At 51.1% G+C, this 16,618-nt stretch overlaps 2 protein-coding genes across 7 annotated transcripts; one reads left to right on the top strand and one right to left on the bottom strand.

Moving 5' to 3' along the window:
• Window positions 1-1,230: 1,230 nt before the first annotated feature.
• rfc2 (replication factor C (activator 1) 2) lies at window positions 1,231-5,687 on the bottom strand. Its single transcript, XM_018736230.2, has 12 exons — window positions 5,628-5,687; window positions 5,202-5,380; window positions 4,549-4,618; window positions 4,032-4,073; window positions 3,813-3,919; window positions 3,532-3,633; window positions 3,216-3,316; window positions 2,852-3,009; window positions 2,689-2,754; window positions 2,510-2,590; window positions 2,311-2,424; window positions 1,231-2,148 (listed from the first exon to the last, which is right to left on the bottom strand). Exons 2-12 carry the CDS (start codon window positions 5,303-5,305, stop codon window positions 2,038-2,040), a joined length of 1,056 nt encoding a protein of 351 aa, XP_018591746.2. The 5' UTR covers window positions 5,306-5,380; window positions 5,628-5,687; the 3' UTR covers window positions 1,231-2,037.
• A 195-nt stretch (window positions 5,688-5,882) lies between these two features.
• LOC108924744 (E3 ubiquitin-protein ligase rififylin) lies at window positions 5,883-15,948 on the top strand. 6 transcript variants are annotated; one of them, XM_029250248.1, is made up of 7 exons: window positions 5,883-5,949; window positions 9,030-9,205; window positions 10,516-10,884; window positions 10,964-11,050; window positions 12,459-12,669; window positions 12,766-12,789; window positions 12,971-15,948. In XM_029250248.1, exons 2-7 carry the CDS (start codon window positions 9,032-9,034, stop codon window positions 13,153-13,155), a joined length of 1,050 nt encoding a protein of 349 aa, XP_029106081.1. In that variant the 5' UTR covers window positions 5,883-5,949; window positions 9,030-9,031; the 3' UTR covers window positions 13,156-15,948. The 6 variants fall into 6 exon arrangements, with proteins under 6 accessions (XP_029106081.1, XP_029106082.1, XP_029106079.1 ...); XM_029250249.1 differs by lacking the exon at window positions 5,883-5,949 and adding an exon at window positions 6,294-6,334; XM_029250246.1 differs by lacking the exon at window positions 5,883-5,949 and adding an exon at window positions 6,343-6,415.
• Window positions 15,949-16,618: the final 670 nt, after the last annotated feature.

Here is a 16,618-nt window from a genome sequence, read left to right as displayed (position 1 = left end):
CCTGTCTCTTGCCCTTCACAGCACTCACCTTTTTGCCCGTTGCTCTTCTACATACTTTCGCCCACATGAGTGTCTGCTTTTCTCTCTAGGTGAAAGTTTAGCTCTAGCCATAGCTCGATTTGTTCATGAACCCAATCCCTGCCGTAGACGTCCCTCCACAGTTCTGCAGGCCACGTTTTGTAAAAACCTCAGAAAAAACGGTTATTGTGCGTTTAAAAATTTGCTGTTACACTTACTTGTCCCACCTTGTCTACTGCTCCTCCTCTGCAGGGATGCTGGACGGCACTTTGATTTTGTCATCTTTTAGCAACTTGAAGCGGCATTCAAATGAAGTGTAATTAAAGTTACATTGAAATGACAAGTGACAGTAACAGCGGATGGTCCCGTTCGGTGCTGCTTGTTCTCGACCGGCTCTTGCACTTTTACGTGCGTTTGTGCCGAGAGCAGGCGAGTGACGACGCCTACAGGAAAAAAGGACCGGGAGGAAAACATTTGTCTCTCCTTCATTCCTTGTTACGACAAAGTAGAGAACAACAAGCAGCAGCGAATCGTGTCTCCTTTCTCTTCCCTCTCAGACGGCTCCGACTACGAGAACTCTCAATTCCTCCAGGAGCATCGGAGCACGGGTTCGTACCCCTCTAACGGTCACTCGTGTTTTCTCTGCGCCAGCAGTGCTGTGAGCTCAACCGTGCTATTTCTTTCCAGGTGTGTGCGACAGCGACACCGATGAAGATGATTACGTGAACACATGAGGCTGCGCTTTGTGAAGTCCCAGGAAAACAGAGGGAGCAGCGTGCTCCTTTATATGGCTCTTGCGCAAACACAAGCGTTGCAGAGGCTCCTCTTTACGGAGATCGAAAGCGTCCGTGTTTAATGCCCCAACACACTGCATTTTACCTGTTTGTAGCACGAATACACAAGGGCTCCTTTTCTCAGACGGAGGGCATTGCTTGCTGGGATCTTCACTCCTATTGCTTGGCGCTCTCGTCTTCCCATGGTATATGAGTGTAAATAGACTGGAGGAACTGCACTTTTATACTGAACCTTTCTGAAGGCCAGCTCCAGCTTGTGAACATAAAATAACCACTTTAACATCTGTGGAAATAACAGGGAAACATAAACACTGTGCATGTGCACAAGGCCAGCTGCCATACTGTGTTGTGTGTTTCCCGCCGGACACATGCAAGTCTGGGTCGAGCTCATGTGCTCTTCCACTGCGCTCAATTGTTCTTCAGGGTGTTGAACTGAAGTTAATCCAGTGGGAGGGGACGGGACCCTAAAGGCCGTTTCTGATGCGGAGGGGGTGTGAGGCCGCGCTCGTACACCACACACTTCACGCCTTGTCAGCACAAAGTCCACACGTGTGTACGGGGCACACAGTGGCGCTCACTGCACGAGTGGAGTTCGCAGAGGTTCCTAGGAACACAAGACTTTCTTAAAGAAAGGGAAATAACACCTTTCAGGTTAAGACAAATTTGGAATTTGTCGATGCCGTCAAAACCCTTATTCTGTCTAAAAGCAGTTTTATAGCATTATAAAATAGCTGGTAGCACAATGGTTAGGCTGGCTACCTTTGGAGCCCAAGGTCACCAGTTCAAGTCTCACCATCTGCTGTAGTACCCTTGAGCAAAGTACTGACCCTAAAAGCACTCCAGTAAAAATTATGCACATTTAGAAGTGGGTAAAAATTTGTAAGTTGCTTTGGATTGTCAGACAAATGAATAAATGTAAATGAAAAACATGCAAACACTATTACCTTACCGGCTGTGGATAGAAAGAGAAATAAATTGAGGATGTTGCCAATATTTTTCAAACCCTTTTAATACAAATCAACTGCTGCAACAAGCAAAATTATTTACAGGCGCATAACTTGACAGATGTACTCTAAGGTGTAGCGAAGGTCAATTCTAACATTCGCTTTATTGGAATTCAGTGGCCAACAAATTTTTCCCATAGCGATGCTCACAGTTAGCGCATCACTGTGCCTCCCAGGGATGAAGGAAGCGGCAGGAGAAGCATCCCGGACAGGAAGGACGATCAGCTGGCGTCAGGAGCCGCCGTCTTGGCGCAAAGCCGCCCCAGCAGCCCCGCCATCTGCAGCAGGGAATTCACGCCCTCTGCCACCTTCATGTGCGTGTAGCCGATCTCCTGAGGAGAAGAGGGCAACCGGTCGAGGGCCGAGGGCCACGGCGAGCATTCGCCTCACGTCACTTATGCAGAAATGGCACCGACGTATGGGCAAAGGCTGAGGTGAGCGTGTGCTAAAGTACACGGAGCGCAGGATGACCGAGTCCTTTGGGGGCCCCATACCTTAATGAACTCCAGTTTGAGATACTCTGGCATCTGGAAGGTTTTGCACACGCGGAAGATGTTCCCGATGATGTCCTCAGGAGAGTAGCCCAGCGACCAGAGCTGCTCGATGATCTGAGAGCGAGAAGGAACACGGGTGCCGTAAGAGCAGCCTTCAGCTGCGCACCGAAACGGCAATGCCGCGTGCGACTCGCCCCACCTTGTACGCTTCGTCGATGTTTGCGTTGACGCAGTGCTCCAGCATGCTCTTCACCAGCAGGGGGTGGGGCTCGTCACACACCTGCACACAAGAACACAAACGGGCCGTGTCATGCGCTTTCCCTGCGCTGCGTCCCAAATGCAGATGGGTTTGGCGCAGAACCCTGTCTAACATCATACCTTGAACACGTTCTCGCTGTTGACGCAGCCGAATCCGGCACATGTTGACTGCAAGTTGTTTAAAGCCTGCAAAAATTAAAGAACTGTGTCAAACCAGCCTTATGTAACAGAGTATTAGTTAAGTCAAATTATTCATTTTGTAAATTCACAGGTGTCTCCATACCTGTCTCATGTCTCCCTGAGCAGTGAAGATGATGGCCTCCAAACCATCATTAGTGGTGGACACGCCTTCCTTCTCGACCACCTCCATGAGGCGCATCATGATCTGCTCGTCCCTCAGTTTGGTGTAGCGCAGCACTGCACACCGGGACTGGATGGGCTCTGTAAGCATGCACGCACACACCGGTCCAAACTGCGCATCAAACACTACTCCATGGAGCCCTCCTCAATGTAGCTCAAGAAACAATGGCTGCTTGTACCAGTTGTCCATTGTGTGCTCCTTACTTTGGACCACCCAGAGAGAAACTGATGGCCATTTCACGTTGCCCTGCCTAAAATTCCACAGGTGCAGCGTACCAGATACACACCTATGATTTTATCTGAAGCGTTGCAGGCCAGAGCGAAACGAGTTGTCTTGGAGTAAATCTCCATGGTCCTCCTCAGGGCCTGCTGGGCACCGTCCGTCATGCTAGAGAGCAGTTAGAAAGGATGCGGCGTTTGTTCCGACTGTTTCAGCAGCGCGCGCACGCACGCACGCACCCCAACACAGCAAGAGCGTGGTGCGGCTGCGGTGTCTGAACACCAAACTGACGGCCCTACGAAGCGGAATCCAGCTGTGGAACATCTCAGCTCTGTGCCACCGTCCAAATGTGCGCACCTCCGTCAGCCGCTGCGTCCGCTTACCTGTCAGCTTCGTCCAAGATGATTATTTTATGGCGACCTTTTGGAAGTGTAACTTTCTGCTGCGCAAACATTTTGATCTTGTTTCTAACAACATCGATTCCACTGTAAAAGACCAAAAGTAAGAAAGTTAGGAAGACTCAGTTTTATGCAGACTCATACCTGAACATAGCACCAATGCTGTGCACTTTCCAGGAGCCCTGGCCAAGTCTTTGACCCAACATGACCTACAGCTTCAGCGCTAACGCAGCCGGAAATTACTGGCGATGCGCAGATCCTCTCACCGGTCATTTGAGGCATTCAGCTCCAGCACAGCATCTTTCATTGCAGGACCAAGAAGGGCTCGAGCTAAACACAGGATACTGGTGGTCTTCCCGGTGCCAGGTGGGCCCTGCATAACCGTAGCCGAGAAGAGCGGAAAACACAAACACCGTGCTTGAAAACAGCTGCTGAACTACACTGCAGCCTGAGCGTGTCACTCCTAAAGGCGACAGAAGACTTACGGCAATGATGATGTTGGGTACATTTCCTTCTCTTGCAAAGACCTGTAACATGGCCACATAAAGTTAGCCTGTATACTAGAGCTGCTTCAGCTGGTCACTACAGCCACAGAACACAGTTTAGGAGCCCAGTAAAATTATCTTAACTGGCACTTACAAACCCATCGGACATCTATAAAAATAAAAACAAGTCTCACACAGCATGCGAATGTAAGTCGCACACCTACTACTGTGTGCTATGTGGACGTGCTGCATCTTACGGGAAGATTTCACAGGCACTCCATGCAGGTGTGTGTGTGTCACACGTACACTGGCAAACGCGCACATACACAGACAAGTAGTTCATGAGCGTGTGCGAGCCTTTCACACCTGTGTACGTGTGGCTACTGAATAACAACACCCACAGTTTGGGAGAACTCCACGTGTGCCAGCTGATACATGATGACCCGTGAAGCCACAGGGGATAAACGACACTGTTTATAAGCGAAATGCCCAAAAGCAAAAGTCCAGTGCGCTTCACCTCCAGCCTGCTGACAGTTTCCTCATTGCCAACGATTTCGCTCAGCTTCAGCGGTCGGTATTTTTCCACCCTGGAATATAAAATTAGAACTGGATTAAGGCTAATCTGGTGACACCATGATTAATTATTAAACCTTTCAATGGGCAGCAAACAAAAATAAACATTAACATGAAGCACAAGTGTGAAGTTACGAGGAAGCCTGGAGGGTGTACAGGTCTGTCAGTGCATCTATTACTACAGCTCGCCTTCAACGAAACAGAGTGGAGTAAATGAAGCTCATTCACTTAAGTCTGAATGTTATGTAACTTATTTATTATAATTTATATCAGTTCACTGTCCAGCAGACGCGCTGTTGTTAGATCATCATCATGTGCGATACGGACACAAAATTCACAAATAAAAACGAATAAAATGCAAACTACGGTCCACGAACGACCGTTTTTAAAGCAGTGAACGATGTTTCACTCGCCGCCGGTTCTGTTTTTTTACACAAACTATATAATCTGGTCCCGCTTCTTCTTGCAGACACTGAAACGGCGAGCGACAGCAGCAGGCAGCGTCACTCACGTCACGTGTCGTGTGGTGAAAATGAAGTAACTTCACACCGTTCCCCAACATCATACTTTTCCATTAAGTTAGCTAGCTAGCATTACCATGGGAGCTCGTAGGCAGCGCCCTTGCTCTGCGTTTCCCTCTTCTTGGGCCGCACGTCCGCTGCAGTTTGCTCCGACTCCGACTCCTTCGTCTCCACATCCATGGTGCTGCCACGGCTTCCCGCCACAAGGAGAACCAATCGGCGAGAACTTCCGTCGCGTCACTTCCTACATGTAGCCTTACGCGATAGCAGCGGGAACAATTAAAGCCAGTTAAAACAACAAGGACGTAGTGTCTCAAACTATCTATATTAACACAACACAGTGAATGATAGAAAAGACAACAGCAAAGTGGAGAAATGTATAAAGATACAATTTTTAAAAATTAAAAATAAAAATAAAAAAAGGGGGACGGGGGGGGCGGAAGCATACAAAGTATAAAAACAGAATTATTCCACTCTGTTAGCGGAAGCTAAAATCTTAAACCTATAACTGCGCTCCACTCTCCGGACTGCTACGTTGTTCTGTGGGCAACTTCCGGTGCGTCATATCCTGTATCCGGGCGCTGCCGCAGGTGTCGCGGCACACCTCCTCCGCCAAGTGCGGCCGCGTCCCCGCGAGTCGAGTGCGCGTCTGAGAGCGGCTGTCGCTATGGATACGGATTTCCCGCGGACACGGATTACTGCCCGCGACTCGTGAAGCTGTGGAAGCGCTAACGTTGGAGGAGGAGGAGGAGGAGGAGGAGGAGGAGGCGATGGATCGGGAGAGGGAGGCGGCCGCGTCTCGGAGGAGCGCTTGCTCCACATAGGTACTAGACTAGCCTAGCGCGAGCGCGCATGCACGGTGCAGGGGTCGGGTGGTCGCGAGCGCGCTGGCAGAGGAGCCCCGGGACCGGGCCGTGCGTGACAGACACACAGAGAGAGAGAGCGCGCGGTGGACGCGTGTCTGTCTGTGTCCTGTAGCTGGGCTCCTCCTCCAGAACTTTCTGGAAGCCGGCCGCGCTGACTTCCCGTGGTGCTGTGTGGGGACCCTCGTGCCGTGGCTGGCGCGTGTCCCACATTGATGACGACGTCTCCCTGGCCCCGCAGTGGCCGCCTAGTTCCCGCAGCCTGGTGCTCCTGTGTGTCCCGAGCAGAAGGTCACGGGTTCGAATCCCACCCCTGCTAGTGCCCTTGAGCGCCATGAAGGGACAGGTACGCTGGTGGTGACTGGATGGTACCGTGATGCCATGGGTGTAAGCGCAGTGCACAGGGTACAAACACGGTACAAACACGGTAGGTCACTGGGAAGGGTGTCGGGTGGGTACGTGATTTATTTAATACTGCTGGTGGTGGTGAAAAAGTGCGTATGATGATGATTATAGATAGAGGTGAAAGGAATCCAAAAATTGTAGTGTGTGTAAAAATGACGTAGAATAAGGCAGGTGCGAATGTAACAATGTTGAGTACAGCTGGTCCACCAGCGGCGCCAGGACCCCTAGACACTGGACCCTCTGTACTGGGGGGAGCGCAGGAGCACCGAAGATACCCTGGATACCCTGGCCCTGGTTTGTACACCCGTTCGGGACAACGCAGTAGACGCACGAGTGCGGCGTACAAAGTGTACAAGGAGCACTAACTACACGACGGACTGAGCGTTACACCGTAAACACGCTGTAAACGCAGGGTAAACGCAGTACAGCGCTGCACTGGAACCCAACTGTCCCTCCGCCCTCCATCGTGTGCTACTGTACCGGTTCGCTTTACCGGGACTTTGACTGAGCGGGAAAATACAGTGGTTTTGCAGTAAATCGTTGCATTGTGGGCAACGTGTGAATGAAGTGCGATTTACGGGAATATTGGGGGGCTGCGTTTGCTGGGGGGGGGGGGCGCTAAGCAGGTTGGGAGAACCGGATTGACGTTCAAGTCCTGGAGGAAAAGGGCTCCTCGGACCAAGAGCTTTATGCCCCGGTGTCCAGGTGTCCAATAAAGGTTCGTAATGAGCGCCGTGTCCACGTGTCCTTCTTCTATAGGTTATAATGGGGAGACGCAACCTCCCACGCGCGCGGCAACCATCCGCTAAATGAGGACAAGGCGAGCAGCGGGCGGATGTCGCGAGGAGCTGCAGTACGGTACGGGACGAGTACGACGCCGTGCTCGGGTTTCGCTTCGCCTCTGGACCGGGTTGAGGTGATTGAGGTGATGTAAAGTAAGGCACGGTACGGGGCGCTGCGGGAGGCAGACACGTCACTGGACTTCCGCGTGGGGTGCGACGGGGCCGAGTGAGCGCCCGCTGTCAGCGATCTGTACCCAACCCCCCCGGCCCCCGAGCCGTCAGTTACACAGCAGGAAGCGCTGCGGTGAACCGCTTTCAACTGTTTACCTCTTGTTTACTTCGTTTTCCTCTCGTTTACCGCTCTCGATGAGTCTCCTTGTTGCCCTTCGTGGCTGTGCGGTGCGCGGCCGCGGCTTCTTACTTGGTTTCGCTCCGTTTTACCTCCGTGCCCTGGGTAACGTACACAGACGCAAAGGAACCGCTGCTCTGCTCTTGAAAGTGTTTTACAGTGGTTTTACATGACTTACCATATTAAAAGCAATGGAGCCCCCTGTATAGCAGGGTCACCTCTCCTGCATCGCTTGACGGAGGTGGGATTCAAACCTGGCTCCTTTGCGGGGAAGGTGGCGACGTGAAGCGCTGTGCCCCGGTGCCTCCTTTGAAGGGCTGCTTCCAGGCGAGCTCGCTGTGCGCCGACGTGGAAAGGCATCGTGTGTGTGGAGCGACGTCTGCGGCAGAGCTTCTCCTCGGGGTCTCTTGTGCTGCCCCCCCATAAAAAAAAATAAAACGGTAATTGGGGAAAATGCTGAAAAACGTTGAGCTCACTTTGCTCACATTCAGTGTTGTGGATATCAGCAACACAACGATACTTTCGTTGTCTCTCCACCTGTTTCTGTGTTGCTCTCCAAGCAGAGATGCGCTTCATACGCCCCCAGAAGGCCCTCGGCGGACCCCCCCCCCCCCCCCCCCCCCCACCAGGCCCGTTGCGTACGCTCCGCTTTGGAGGCCGAGTGGCGGGAGCGACGTGTGCCGTGTGAGACGTTTCTCTTCGTTACCTCATTCAAGGGAAAGTTCAAGTACGAACAACTCGTGATGAAAGTGGAGTGAACTTGTGGCCTTTCATCGAGTCGCCGTGCGGCCTGTCTCCGTGGCAACCGTCTCCCCCGTGTGATGTGTCCGTGCAGCTCTGTGTGTGTGAACTCCTTGAAGAGAACGGCAGGAGAGTGAGAGGTGTGGCCGAGGCGAAGGGTGGCGACTTTGAAGAGTGTCAGATATCAGACGGTTGTGACTGATCGGAACACTTTCACTCGTACTGGGCGCTTCCGTGTGCGTTATTTCGTAGCGCCAGAGTGACCTCCGGAAAGCCCTTCTCTCGGTAGGCAAGTCCAAGCTCTGGACCGGCGTCGCACTTGTCGGTCAGCTCCTGTCGCTCTTCTAGGTGGAAGGACTCGCTTAAAGTGTAGGAAAAGGTCAACCTGGGGCTTCTTCCCCTTTCCTGCTGCTTCCAGGTCACGCGCGACAACGCCGTAGCGCCGAAACGAGTGTCGAGCGCTGTTCCCCGAACCTCGAGACGGACCCCTTTGCTTTTCTCGCCATGTCTCTGCGCGTCGCTTCTCCCCGACGTCTCCAGTAAAGTCTCCAATAAAATGTGCGGGCACTTTGTGAAGCTCAAACGCAGCATGTAATTGTGGCAAAGCGTCTCTGCTACAGCAGTGCCTCCCCCAAAGCGGGGTCCCCATGGCGCAGACCCCATCCCGGAGGCGCGGGCCAAAGGCTGGTGAGGGTCCGACCCCTGACGCAACAGCGGCCCGGGGACCTTCGGTTCACTCGCTGCGTCCGCGTGTCCCTCTGCAGGCATGTGGACGTCCTGCTGCCGCTGGTTCTGCGCGGATGCGGCCGGTACCAGAGTGGAGGACAGCACAGCAGCGCGGCGCACCTACATGAGCTCCGGGTGCGGCCGGCCGCCGCCTGCCTCCGCCGATGTCCTGTGCAAGGCGTGCGGCGGCTGCTTTGGCACCTTGACCCACAAGGTAGGACCCGAGCGCGGTGCGTCCGAGCGGCCGGCTACACGGACCTTTCTTCTCTCTGGTAAAGAACTGAGCTCGTAGTATGCTTTATTATTATTATTATTATTATTATTATTATTGTTGTTGTTGTTATTATTATTAGCATCATCATCCTTCATCTAGTCCAAGGAAACGTAGTGTTTGATAATTCATGTTGGCTGTCAACGATTTACCACTTAAATATATTCATAGCAGCGTATTGTTACTGTATCTATCCCTTGACCGAGGTGTTGCAGCAGGAGGGGGATTTGAACCCAAAACAATGAGGCGGCAAGGCAGCACGCTGGACCAGTATGTTACCCGCTGGCCTCCATTGCAGTTGGGTAGTTGGGTAGCAGTTAGATGTTCGTCTTGTTCGTCTTTACTGAATGAAGGGAAAGACAAAGAACCTTCTACACGTGATTGATTTTAATTGTAAGATCAGCTAGAAAAGCATATAATAATTATAACGAGGATGATTTAAACCGCCTTTGGTGTTACGTGTCCCACGGTAGGGCTCCTTCTTTAATCGCAGCTCTTGGAGGAAAGGAAACCCCTCCCTACTCTTTCTCCATCTAGCTGCCCTTTCGCAGCACCTGGACGGTGTGGGAGAACACGGGTTCGAGCCACGTTCGGCCCGTATGCAGCTTGCACGTTCTCCGGCGTTCGCGAGCGTTTCCACGGGGGCTCTGGTTTCCTCCCATAGTCCGCAGAGTCGTGTTGTGACTTGACTGTCGCAGGCACAGCCCGAGTGAATTTCCCCACGGGGATCAAGAACGGACGACGGTATTACGCACTGCCCCTCCCACGCTCTCCACAGAACGTGTTGAAGAGAAGCCTGTTCCACCCCATACGTCCGCACACGCCTAGGGTCGGCCTCGCCTCTCGGCTCATTGCACCGACGCGCAACTTGCAGAACCGGCCGGATTCCTTTCCCGCGCAACTTGTGCAAGTTTCTTTTCGCAGGCTCACGTAGTGAGCCCTTACGTATGACATTTTTGAAAAGAGCAGAGACCTCGTAGACACCGTCTGCAGAAAACAAAACTTGTTGACGAATCGGTGAGCGACCAGGATGGAACAACACGTTACGAAGAATGTGTTTTAGTTGAAACTCGTTTTAAACGAGTGTTGTTTTTTTTTTTTTTCTTCTTAAATTAAATGTTTGCATTATGCTTTATGTGTGTAGTTGAAGCTGAGGAACAGTGAGGAGGACAAAGAGCACCTGAGATCTACACCTGCTCGTACTTAGCTGTGTGCCTCCAGTTCAGTCAGGTGTCCAAACCCACTCTCCGCAGCACGTGTGCGTGGACTGCAAGAAGAACTTCTGCAGCCGTTGCTTCGTGCAGCTGGAGCTGCGCCCGCGGCTCTGCCTCACGTGCCAGCGCTTCCACCGCACCCTCTTTGACCGCGCCGAGCTCATGAGGCTCAAGGTGAAGGATCTGCTCGACTACCTGCACCTGCACGAGGTTCCCACGCAGACGTGCCGCGAGAAGGAGGAGCTCGTGGAGCTGGTGTTGGGACAGCGGAGCCCCAGCAGTACCAGCAGTGGCGGCGAAGCGGTCACCCAGCGGGGGGCACCCCAGCGACGGACTGCCGCCGTGGCCACGCCCCCAAGCCCACCGGCCCCTGTGGTGCTGAGGCCTCGCAGTCCGGAGGAAGACCAGGCAGGTGTTGTTATTGCTGTCTGTTAATGGCTGTAAAAGTGTGGACAGCTGCAGAGAGTATTCTTGAATTTGGCCGCAGGCTCCGTTCGTGCCATTGGCCTCGAGACCGGAGGACACACCTGTCCAGGAGGAGGACACGGAGGCCCAGGAGGATTCAGAGTCCCAGGTAGGAGATGCTGAAGACGAGAAAGAACCTTTTCCTGTTCCCGCGTCCCTGTTCTGCACTCCTTTTGGCCGCAGGTCACAGTTTCGCAGCTCAGCTCCGTTCTTGGCTGGATGGAGAGTTGTCAGACCCATTCCTGAAGGGTTACGTGTTCAGTAGGAATTTGGGGAGACAACATACTTTCATCACTCATTTTCAATGAGGTTTTAATGTAGCTCGAAGGTGGTAAAATGTTGTCTTAAATCACATCCTCCATTTACTCATTTAACTGATGCTTTTCTCCAAAGCGACTTACAATGTGAAGGTACTTAGTTATTTACCCATTTATACAGCTGGGTAATTTCCAGTGCAGCGCGTAGGGTAAGTGACCAGGCTCAAGGGTATTACAGCCAGAGGTGGGAATTGAACTTGCGACCTTTGGATCTAAAGGCAGAAGCTCTAATGCTGTACTACCAGCTGTCCTTATGGTCAAGGGGTCTTAAAGGTGCGTCACTATTGTTAGGCCTTTACTGACTCTGTAGCCTTTGAACAAGCGAACGGAAAGCAGCCGCGTGCCTCCAAATGTTATGCTTGTTCTGTCAAGTGAATAAAAGGTAATAAAAGTCCTGTGATGGACTGGTGTCCCTCCTGTCCACAGTGCTCCCTGCCTCTCAGGATACGCTGTGTTTTACTCCCGTTTCCTCCCGTGGTCCAAAGACTTGCATTTGGTGCCATTGCCGTGGCAGCCTGAGTGAAAGGGGATTAATAAATTATAATTAATAAAGTCTGATCAACAGAAATACACACAGTGCTGCAACTCACACTCCACAGACAGCTGGTAGTGTGGTGGTTAGAGCTGCTGCCTTTGGATCCAAAGGTTGAAGGTTTGATCCCCACCTGTGGCTGTAGTACCCTTGAGTAAGGTACTCATCCTAAATTGCTCCAGTAAAATTACTCAGCTGTATAAATGGGTAAGTAATTGTAAATACCTTAACATTGTGTGTCACTTTAGAGAAAAGCATCAGCTAAATGAATAAATATAAAAGCAGTGACCCTGCACAGGACGAGCAGCCAAAGAAAGTGGAATAAATAAAGGTCTTCCGGTTAATTCTTAAACCAAATAGAGCTTCTGCCTGAGTTTTTTTTACAGAAGCTAAAGAACGATAGCGAGAGCCATCAATTGTGACGTCGCGTTCGGGTTGTGGCTTACGGACAGGCTTCCGCTCCCAGTCGTGCTGGTGAGGTTGGGGCCCTGCGTAAATCATTCGGTCAGTCGCCGGACCTCAGACGTTTGACCGGTTTCATCTGCGTCTCGAGTGAGACGGTGACACGTGTGCGCTACGTGTTCCCCGAAAGGGGATCGTCGGAGCGCTGCGATCCGGTGAGCGAGTGTCTCCGTTGCGCTCACCTGTGCTGTCCTGCTGTCCTGCAGTCCTCGGATGTGGAGGAGAACCTGGTCCCTGGGCGCAGGGCCTCTCTGTCCGACCTAAGCTGCGTGCGGGACATCGAGGCGCTTAGCGTACGGCAGCTCAAGGAGATCCTGGCGCGCAACTTTGTGAGCTACGCGGGCTGCTGCGAGAAGTGGGAGCTGATGGAGAGGGTCACGCGGCTCTTCAACGAGCACAAGGACCTCCGGCGGCTCGGTCTGTACCCACGCTGTCCATTTCACACACTTATCTGTTATGGGCACAGGCAACTGTCTCGTGACACACCTTTACTCAACATTTCCTCTCTTACAGCTTCCAAAAGTAAAAGTGGCTCAGGTAAATTTTACTCTTTTTAGGGGGCAGGGGTGAAAACCTTGTGAAAAATACACTGAAGGTTTATTTATTACTTCTGCTACTGTTCTGTGGGTTTATTTGCAAGGCCATGCATTTGATTTCATGAGACCTGCTCATCTCCTCCGCTCACTGACGGGATGCCCTTGCTCTCCTGTCCGCGCAGAGAAAGCGCCAACTCAGCCGGCGCTCGAGGAGAACCTGTGCAAGATCTGTATGGACTCGCCCATCGACTGCGTCCTGCTGGAGTGCGGCCACATGGTCACCTGCAGCAAGTGTGGCAAGCGCATGAACGAGTGCCCCATCTGCAGGCAGTACGTGGTGCGCGCCGTGCACGTCTTCAGGTCCTGATGCACCCAGCGGGGAGCGCCGCCGGAGACACACCCTTGGCGCACACCCACACGCAGAGATAACGCTGAACGCATGGGTCCGATGAATGGCACCTCCTGTCCAGCAGGAAGGGGAGGGATCGGCCAGCCGGCCGTCAACAGCGGCCGTCATGTCCTTCCAGGGCCAGCATTTAGCCCAGGGGACCAGAGTGTCCAGGCTTCTCCTGCAAGGACCGCAGTGCTTCCGCTTTCCCAGCTCCCCGTTGGCCAATGAAAATGGCTGGCGCCAACTTGTCTTTTCAAGCACAGTTAATGGGCAGATTGGATCAATTTACCTCTAGGACCACGCAGGGTGTTGGTTGTGTCCAAATGGCAAGTTGTGAGCTAGGGGAGGGTGGAAAGCGGGAGCTCCTGCAGCCTTTGCTGGTCACACTGGTGTCGCTGGAGTTGTCGGTGTCACTCGTACACAGAGCGCAGTTGTTGCGCGGACGCTTGTTGCCAAATTCTCTAACATCCGCCAGAAAAGGAGGTGCTTCCATAAATATGCTTTTAGTTTTCCCTTCGGTGTGGGTAAAGGCAGGTAACTGTCATGTTCTCCATTTGAAGCTCTGTGTGTAGTTGTCAGTGTGGCCCATCTACCTGTCAGCGTACCTTAGCGACATACATTGGTGAAATGCACTGGAGTAGCAACGGCAGTGAGGGTACACAACATGCTGCGTGTCACCGACTGATCAGCTCTAATGCTTCCCCTGCTGGTACACTGCGAAGCTCTTGGAAGAGCTGGCAATAGGTGTCATGTGGACAGGGATGCTGTCGACGTGACGCTTCTCATTGGCGACGAGAAGTGGCTTCTCTCGGCGGAACATCTTTCCTCAAATCCCTTACCACCACTGCCTTCGCATCAAGTGCCCTGGAGCTCTTTGAGCGCTGAACTTCTCGAAGTGCGTCTGCTTTCTTGCCTCAAGCAACGCAGAACATCAGTTGTGGAGTCTGTGATGTGAAACAACTTCTCAGATCCGAGTGTCAGTTTGAAATTGGTTTCAGGCACTCTGTGCTCATACTTACACTTTTGGGGGGGAGAGAACACTGACATGATCAAAAATTCTGCAAGTACTCACAACCAAGTTTAATGTGAATTTGTTATGCAAATAATTGATGGTGAGTTTAGCTTGGTATGTATGGAGAAAACTTTCTGCTGCGATTGTGGTACCACATACACAGTGATGGAAAGGGTGCTGTGCTGTCTCATGCTGTGCCTCGCATCACAGCTCAGGTTTCATCATCTTCTGTGGGTATTCGCTCTTACTCGGTGACGTGTGTCTGGATGAAATGATTTTATGCCAGTGCCTATGAGCTCAGTTCCTATTGCTGTGGACCTCAGGGTGTCCTGGCTTTCATTCAGGGCTTCATCGTAAAATCTAATATAGTTAATAAAGCAGATGATTGTTTAATGCAGAGATTTGATAGCAAAACCACAACTGCGTCACATTAAACTGTTAATGCTCTTTTTGAAAGCACATCTTCGTGTTCATTTTGGTTTCTGGAAGTGTCGTCGTGGCACTAATAAGATGGGTGTTTTACTGAGACGACTGGTGCCAAGCAGAACCCACAGAATCAGGAGCCGAGTTCCTCGCTTTTACACTAGTGTTGGGTGTCGCTCTGCCCCGCCGTACACTTCAGCCAGGGCGCCGCAAGTCAAATGGGCAGCAAACCCAACGCTGGGCCCTAACCGGTGGTTACGGTTACGGGAGATGCCGGCAGTACACGGCCTGCAGTGCCATCGGTGCCGTTTGCTGCTGTGGCTCACAGAGAACGGCCACTGCACTACAATTTATTTTTCTAACCACTTTTTCAAGCTATCGCTTCACGCGTTTTATGGCTATAGCAATAAAGCGCTGTCTCGCATGACGTCGCCGCCAGGGACATGTACACGGTGTCTCGCGCGCGTTCGCGAGCAACCTACGGTACGGCCGTGTCGTTTCCTCTGAGCCAGCACCTCGAACCAGCCGGCCAACTCTCAGGAATTACTTTTCTCGATACTTTGAGCCAGTGTGAGGTCACTGAGCTCTTGTATTTTTTTCTTTTTGCTCTCCATTGAAATGCAGAAAGATCCGAAAAGTTTCAGATCCCACAGTCAAGTGCAGAATTTTGACTTCCAACAGTTTACTGGTAAAAATTAATTTCAAGGGTTTTCAGCCAGGTTGTTTATGGTTGTCTCCATAAAAGCGAAAGTGTTTCCTTCAAGAAAAAAAGGTGCTTCAGAATGATTCATAGTGCATTATTAAATAGAAGGCCAGAACCATTCGATTCGCATTCTTGCTCCAAGGTGCAGCCCTTGAAAGAAAAGTGGGTGTGAGGAAGTGTGACCACGGCGGAGGCCTGCACTTGATGCACGTACTGTTTTCGGGAGCTACGGGATCCACACGTATTAATAAGCTGCAGTGGCCTTCAGATGAGGGTGCTGCGTGTGGTCAAATCGTGTATTTTGCGGTAAGACGTCTCGTCAAATGTTAATTACTGGGAGTGGTAAAAATACACCGAAGGAAACCGGACCAGTTCGGTCCACTGGACTGTAAGCAAAAAGATTTTCTAATGAGTATAAAACTAAATATTAAACATGTAATGGGAAGAAGTCAGAATTGATGCCATATGGATGTACATGCGCTCGAAAAAGGAAAGGAACGTCCATTTGGAAGGAACCTGTTCCCTGTAAAACCGTGTAGGTGTACAAACGTGTATACCCTGAATTCTGCTTTGTTTTTAGAGTTATTTTTCTATGGACTGAATAAGACAGTTTTCCTGGGGATTTGGTGGAATTATGTGCAAGTATTTGTTCATAATGCTTAATGAATAAAAAATACAAAGTGATGAACTAATAACATTTGATTCTGCAAATATTAATAAAAGATATAATTTACTTTTAGAATCTGTGTTTTTCTTAACAAAGAAATGAATTTAAATAAACTGATAGAGTACACGCATTACATCCACGCTGCATAAATTTGTTTCATATCTTGATCTTGGGCTACCCATTTTAATTCTAGTACCTTCTTAGATGGGCGAAACCCTTGGGGGCGGTCAGTGGGGACGGCGACCAGGAGGTACTTCTTGCCCACTTGCTGGACACCACGATGACTTGTAGAGCAAGGCGCCCTGCCTTTCCTCAACACCGATGGCTTTGTGTCGTTCGCAGTGGAACCGAAGAGGGGAAGTCGCGCCAAAAACCGTGATGATGATGTATGTTCTCATGCATACTTGATTTCTTCTTAATTTATCTGGGTTAATGTTCATAAAAATGCATAGATGCATATAAATGGCGTTTGGTCGTTTGCATAACGCCTGCAAGTACGTACAAGAAACCGCTTAAGATGGAAATATTCATTATTCCAAATGTGGAGCCTGATATTATCATATGTACAAGGTTCACAATTTAACCTGGGTTTACAACAAAAAAAAGTCCTTTGAATGTCTGAAGGCCTCAGAGA

The sequence above is a fragment of the Scleropages formosus genome, chromosome 3 (genome assembly GCF_900964775.1).
Source record: "Scleropages formosus chromosome 3, fSclFor1.1, whole genome shotgun sequence".
Classification (NCBI taxonomy): domain Eukaryota; kingdom Metazoa; phylum Chordata; class Actinopteri; order Osteoglossiformes; family Osteoglossidae; genus Scleropages; species Scleropages formosus.
The sequence above is the reverse complement of the archived record's forward strand: the minus strand, read 5'-3'. Positions and strand labels throughout refer to the sequence as shown.

Excerpts from the sequence above, each read along its gene's own strand:
- rfc2 (XM_018736230.2), bottom strand. The coding sequence starts at position 5,305 with ATGGATGTGGAGACGAAGGAGTCGGAGTCGGAGCAAACTGCAGCGGAC. Across the intron at positions 3,010-3,215 it reads CGCTTCAGATAAAATCATAG|AGCCCATCCAGTCCCGGTGT; the intron begins GTGTGTATCTGG and ends GCATGCTTACAG. Across the intron at positions 2,425-2,509 it reads ACATCGACGAAGCGTACAAG|ATCATCGAGCAGCTCTGGTC; the intron begins GTGGGGCGAGTC and ends TCTCGCTCTCAG.
- LOC108924744 (XM_029250245.1), top strand. The coding sequence starts at position 7,203 with ATGAGGACAAGGCGAGCAGCGGGCGGATGTCGCGAGGAGCTGCAGTAC. Across the intron at positions 7,252-9,029 it reads TCGCGAGGAGCTGCAGTACG|GCATGTGGACGTCCTGCTGC; the intron begins GTACGGGACGAG and ends GTCCCTCTGCAG. Across the intron at positions 11,051-12,458 it reads AGGAGGATTCAGAGTCCCAG|TCCTCGGATGTGGAGGAGAA; the intron begins GTAGGAGATGCT and ends GCTGTCCTGCAG.